The 6,822-nt window shown below is 41.8% G+C and overlaps 1 protein-coding gene across 1 annotated transcript; it reads left to right on the top strand.

Annotated features, from left to right (window-relative positions):
- Positions 1 to 497: 497 nt before the first annotated feature.
- Positions 498 to 3,950, top strand: gja10b (gap junction protein alpha 10 b; the record flags this gene model as incomplete). Its single annotated transcript, XM_080452677.1, has 2 exons — positions 498 to 1,901; positions 3,912 to 3,950. 2 exons carry the CDS (start codon positions 498 to 500, stop codon positions 3,948 to 3,950), a joined length of 1,443 nt encoding a protein of 480 aa, XP_080308803.1.
- Between the last annotated feature and the right edge of the window lie 2,872 nt (positions 3,951 to 6,822).

Here is a 6,822-nt window from a genome sequence, read left to right on the forward strand (position 1 = left end):
AAAGACTCAAGTTTGTAAGGTTACTATAGGTAATGATAATATAATAATATATGTTAATAAAAATATGTTTTAAAGCTAAAAAATATTACATGTGACTGTGTATTGACTTGATATCCTGCTGTTAACAGTGGCGGGGTGGGGGCAGTTAACCTTGGGCCATTATCACGTGGCCAATCAATGACTTCATTCTATAGCCCTAGTTTGCATTTAGGACAGTGCTGAATATTCTTCTGCAATGAGTGAAGCTCATGAGATGGCTCCCATGGACGAAAGAGAAACCCTAATGTAGGCTTACCAAAGGTGAACGAGGTTGAGTGAAGTGGAGCAAAGGTCCTCAAAATACTGTAAGTATTTGATATCATTGGAGGAAAAAAAATCTTTTTTGTTTGTTATTACTGATTAAGCTGAGCAACATCCCAGTGAAACTCTTTTAAAATGACTACTCATGCTTTCTCCTCGGGGCACTTTACAGCGAAATAGTTATGTGACACAACAAGATGGGGGACTGGAATCTTTTGGGCGGCATCTTAGAAGAGGTCCACATACATTCCACCATCGTGGGGAAGATCTGGCTCACCATCCTCTTCATCTTCCGGATGCTCGTCCTCGGCGTGGCCGCTGAGGACGTGTGGGACGACGAGCAGAGCGAGTTCGTCTGCAACACGGAGCAGCCCGGGTGCAAGAACGTCTGCTACGACCAGGCTTTCCCCATATCCCTCATCCGCTACTGGGTGCTGCAGATCATATTCGTGTCCTCGCCGTCGCTGGTGTACATGGGCCACGCGCTGTACCGACTGAGGGCCCTGGACAAGGAGAGACTCAGGAAGAAAGTGGTTTTAAAGGCCCAGCCGGAGGGGACGGACCCTGTCCAGGACGCAAACAAGAGGATCGAGCTCAAGAAGCTCGACGAGCAGAAGAAACTGAGGAAAGCTCCGCTCAGGGGCTCCCTGCTGCGCACGTACATTTTCCATATCTTGACCCGGTCCGTGGTGGAGGTGGGCTTCATCATTGGCCAGTGTGCGATTTATGGCATCGGCCTCAGCCCTCTGTACAAGTGCGAGCGGCTCCCTTGTCCCAACAGCGTGGACTGTTTTGTGTCGAGGCCGACGGAGAAGAACATTTTCATGATCTTCATGCTCGTCATCGCCGGGGTGTCTTTGTTTCTGAATCTCCTGGAGATATTCCACCTCGGGGTGACCAAAATGAAGCGGAGTCTGTACGGATACCAATACAGAGACGACGAGAGCCTATCTAGGTCAAAGGAAACCTCGTTGGTGCAGCAGGTCTGCATGCTCGGCAAATCGTCGCCTCAGGGGATGATGCAGGTCTCGCACGCTGCTCCCTGCTCGACCCTCTCCAACCCCCTCTCCTTGGCACCAGGCCCTCAGCATCAGGGGAGGCCGAGCATCAACAATAACACGTCCTACAAAGCCGAGCAGCTGTCCAGGCAATCACGGCTGCAAAGCCATGCTGATATTCAGGGTCTGCAGCTGGGGCCCCCAGGGCGCCGATTCACCTTGGAGAAGAACAGGAACAACTCGTGCAGCAGCGACGAGTCCAACGTTCACCCGAGGTGCAGCGCGGCACAGCCACGACCTTCCCTGGCGGCCGGTCACATGGAGATGCCACACGGAGACGTCCTGCGGAACCTCCAGCGCAAATATAGCAAGGTCAAGGCCTGCAAGGACTTAAGTGACTTGAGCGACTCTGCCGACAGTGTCCCCTTCGGGCCCTTCCCCACCGCCAGGAAAGCTAGTTTCATGTCACGGGGAATGTCTGAACCCAATATCACGAGTTCATCTAATAGTGGAGATACTCAGAGTGGGAAAGACATTGAGGCCCAACGCCTGTCGCAAGGGGAGAGCCCGCCCATGAGCCCCCCTCCACCGACCAGAAGGATGGTAAGCACTTCTAGCACCTTGTAGATAGTAGTGTTGATTTTGACAGCAAATTTTGATTGAGTTTTAGCCAGTCTTATGAATCAAATTCCATTTAGTCTGTCATATTTTAGTCTCTGAAATGTTTTACTGTTAGTCTAGTTTTAGTCGACTAAATATCATGAGATTATAGTCGACTAAATCTACAGTTGATTTAGTCAACAAAAAATATTTTGGCATGTAAAAAAATATATTTGTACTCTCGGTTGCATACTAAAAATACCCGATCTACAAGCTCACAACACGTCGCAGCGCGACACGCTGTGAGCTTGTAGATCTGCTATTTTCAGAGCGCAACATCTGAGAGCAGCCAAGCATAAAATGACTTGTCTTTTAGTTGTACTGGATCTCTTCTACACTAGTCCTTTCTCTAACATTTTAGTCTATTTTTTATTTGTTGATGAAATAGTCAATATATTTAGCTTTTAGTTTTAGTCATCATAGCTTAGTTTTTATTTCGTTTTCGTCAGTGAAAAAAGGTAGTTGACGAAAAAAATTCGTCGCAGTTTTGGCGACGACATCAACACTGGTAGATAGGCCACTGTGCACAGACTAACAGGTGCACTATCATTCAACAACAAGGATATTTTTTGCAATGTTAAAAACAAAGAGTTTTGCAAAATATGGGGTTTTGCTAAATGAGGGCGTGACCAGGGTTGCATTGGGACAGCCTAACACACCGTGCAACCACCTTTTTGAACAGGAGCACGCGCACGCACATGCATAGATTTAAAACAACTTTAAATTCACACCTCAACAAAGTTAACAAAGGCTGCCGACCGCCGGTTGTCACACCAGCATGAATTCACATAGGATTAACATAGGAATGAGCCTAGATATCAATATCAATTGTCCATTGTGTGACCTGTAGTGGAGGTGTTAAGCGACGTGCGTGTGACGTCATTAAAATAGAGTGCAACCACTTTCCAATTCACCAATGCAACACTGGGCGTGACACAATGTCTCCGAGGTTAGCACTGTATAGCCCCGCAGTGAGAAGGTCCCGAGTTCAAATCCGGTTCAAATGGGTTTCCATAAAAAAAAGAGGTGAATGCAGGGACATACTCCTGCCAGTGCACTGACACTGACCCTATAGCCAGTGGATGCCCACTGCTCCTAATAGTTAGATGGGTCAACAGCCATGGAGATCAATAAAGTACAACTAAACAAGACTGAGTGCAAAATCCCTAGCCTGGCATTGGCCAGACTGATAACGTGGATTCACTCTCACGTTCCTCCCCAGATACCGGGAGGAACGTGAGAGTGAATCCACGTTATGCCAGGCTACAAAAGCCCTGCTTGCGCCTAATAGGCCAGTTATTAGTGCCAATTCTGGATCTAATATATCTTTCATAGTGAATATACAATATTTACTTTATGAATATTGTATGTTCTCTGAATTAGTAACAGATATTGTAAACAACAGCAAAAGCTATAAAGTAAAGTTAAATTAAGTATCATAATTTAAAACAGAAAATAAGTGTATAATGTGGTCACAGGGTCAGCAAATTTTGGCCTAAGACTGGCGCTAGAAGAAAGGCCATGTGGGTCTGAGGATCTAAGGTTTTTTCTATGTTTGGTTCAAATTGAACCTACAAATTCCCAGACCCATGAGGTCACCAAAATCAGTAGGGTTCATCTTACAGGGAGAATGAAGTTGCACACTGCACAGTAGTTTTCACGATATCTTGTTTGGGACTAAATTACTGGATGGACCGACCAGCAAACCGACAGACATCCCTGCCACTAGCAGAGCTAAATACAAATACATTGGAAGGTTAGACAAAAGCAATCCCCCATCCTTTTAGGAAGACCAGGGAGCCAAATACATTTTGTCCAGAGCTGATTTGAATGTTGCAAAATATGTCTGTCCGGTGCAGTCTCAGGCATATGAAATGAAACAAAATAATCCTATTTCTTTGCGTGTGGTCATTGGTCAATAACTTTTATTCTGTGTGCGCTTGTCTCTTTCAGAGCATGATTCTGGAGCTGTCATCCATCATGCATAAGTAAACAAAAATATGTCAGAACCCAGCTAGAAGACTATGGGAATCGCAAAGGGACCAAGGGACCCTGAACCTTTGCAAAGTGAAAACCATACTGTTTATAGGTTGTCTGATGATGACATAATACGGTATGCACTGTGCATTGGTGGGGAAAGCTTCATTTCAATTATGGTATGTTGAACTAATGTACCTGGATGGATTCAACCTGTGATACCAAACATCATTCATCCAAAGGGGAATCCCCACGACCAAGGAGACATTCAACTCTCCTCAGGCAGGGCGACTATGCTACACTTAAGGTTTATGTAACACAAAAGAAATATCTGCAGTTTGAAGTATATTTTACATTACTGGTATTTTATTACAGGTCCAAACAAAGAAGTGCAAGTCATTAATTACCTTTACTGGTGCTGTTTAGGGGGGTTCCAATAGAAACATGAGTGTAAGAAGTATTGTTTTTATGTGTGTAATATGTGTCCAAAATAGGGATGACAGGGTTGACCAAGTACATGAACCCTAGTGTCCCTGTTCATATGTCATAATAGGTGAACTTACAGCAAAGAGATGTGGTGTATACATGGAAAAGGGGATGGATGAGGGGGACTGAGTACAGGACCCTGGGGTACCAGGTCAACAAAGTATATAGGGTTTAAAAGGTATAAGGCTAATACGTAACATGTTCACGGCTGCATCGCACTGTCACTGTCCCAAAAAACAAACCTGTACAAGTAGTTGCCTAATTACATGATGGATAACTGTCTGTCTGAATTGATACGCTTGTCCAATGGCCACCAGTCACCACTTGTTGGCTTTAATCACTATGAAGGCACAATCTGTGATTCAAACATAAGGTATAAAGCCCCACCACCAAAAATAAGAAATGGCAATTTAGTAATCAGTCAATACATTTTCAGGTCAGGATACCGATTTTATCCAATGAGGCTAAAGAACTCATACAGGATACAGGATAAAAAAGAAAATAAACAACATTTTCTTTCTTTCTTTTTTCTCCAAAAAGTCACTTACACTGCCTTTAGACAAGCATTATTATTTCATTTGCCGTGTTTTATGGCTATACAAGTTGTGGAGACAACAGATGTATGTTGTGGTGGGTGCAGTGGGGCATATTTACCAACCTATCAATAATGTGAGCTTATATCAAACATTATGTAAAAAAAGAAAGAAAAAATAAATACATATTGAAATACACATTTGACCAAATAAGTAAATATATAGTCTATTGTACAAAAAGACACTTCAGAGAGCTAAAAGAAATAAGGAAACATCATTAAACATTTACTGTAGGTGACTTTTTTTAATTAATTAGGCGTAATTTATTGAAATGCTATTACAGCCTATAACCCACCTGAATGTCTTGGATTTGATACATTTTCTATGAATTAATATGTTTTATATTAATGCACTGTACTGGAGGTTGTTGTGGGGGTAGACACAAATCAAACTTGCAGGTTCGCAGAACGAATCTACGTGCGAGTCACATAGTTTGCTTTCTTGTTTTAAATTTAATCTGTTAATAATATATAAATAATAATATATAAATATCCTGGTGTGCGCTAGAATCAGAGCTGGATTTTCTGGTGGGGATGGTGGGGGGGGCGGGTGGATCCATGGCTCTGCTTTTGATATCCCCCTTTGGTCATTTTTTTAAGGCCATTGGGAATTACTGTAGTTTTATTCCAGCTTCTGGTCAGACTGAATTAAATACAAGCTTTTCCTTTTGGGAAATGTACAGATATGTTTGATAATATCACACTTTAACATTTAACATCATGGCTTGCCTATTTTCGGTAAAGTTTTCTAAATATTAAAAAAAAATCCTATATTTTTCTAACATGGCTATTTTCACTATTCGTTGTGCAAAGATGTATATAGGCCTACGTGGTTAAAGCCTCAATCTTTTTTATATATATTTTTTTTTTTTACAAATCGAACCCTAGCTGGAATATTGATTTGGGTTGCAGCACCAGCAGGCACCACCCAGGAACAAAAATACAAATCAGACATTACATTTGACTTAAAGCACATAGCAGTGCTCATTAAATGAGACATGACCTGTTGGAAAATACATTTTACAAAATATTCCAGTGATTCAAAATGTGGGCAGAGGAACCACAAAAGAATATTTCTTTAAACCAATATTGAGGATTTATTGCACAGAATGAGCAGAAGAAAGACTTAAAATTGTTTTCTTTGTGATAGCACTTATGAATATCTTTAAAAGTTCAGAATTTGTTGTGAATGTTTGGTGTTTGTATTGTTTTATTTGTATTGATTTTTCTCAATTAAAATACTCTAACAGTATTTGTGTGTGTATCATTCATCTGTTTTAAGTGGATCTGATATGGAACAACCTTTGCCACTGGAGGTTAAATGTATTTTTAACAGGTTGATACTTGATGATTCATGAAGTTTGTGAAGTGAAGTTCGCCTGCAATCACAGTTAATTATCAACAGTTGAACTTCATTCATTCATTCTCTCTCTCTCTCTGTTTGAACTGACATATTTCTTGACATGTTCAAAAGGCCTTTCAATTATTCTTATGGATGTTATCTCTCAAAAGATGCATGCTGAGATGAGATTTTAATTTGAATATCTTTAAGCATGAACCTTAACCACATTCTTCCTGCATGCAGTCCCAACTCCCAAACACTCCCCCCTCAATGTTAATTTTCAAAATATTAAGAGTAGAGATAGAACCTACTGTATGACCTTGATATTACGGGAGCGTACTCAAGTTCCCTCAACCCTATGTTCCCTCAGCCCTATGTTCCCTCAGCCCTATGTTCCCTCATCCCAAAACAGACCCTATGTTCCCTCAGCCCTATGTTCCCTCATCCCAAAATAGACCCTATGTTCC

Source organism: Gymnoscopelus braueri, assembly GCF_963280865.1.
Source record: "Gymnoscopelus braueri genome assembly, chromosome: 16".
In the NCBI taxonomy this organism is placed as follows: domain Eukaryota; kingdom Metazoa; phylum Chordata; class Actinopteri; order Myctophiformes; family Myctophidae; genus Gymnoscopelus; species Gymnoscopelus braueri.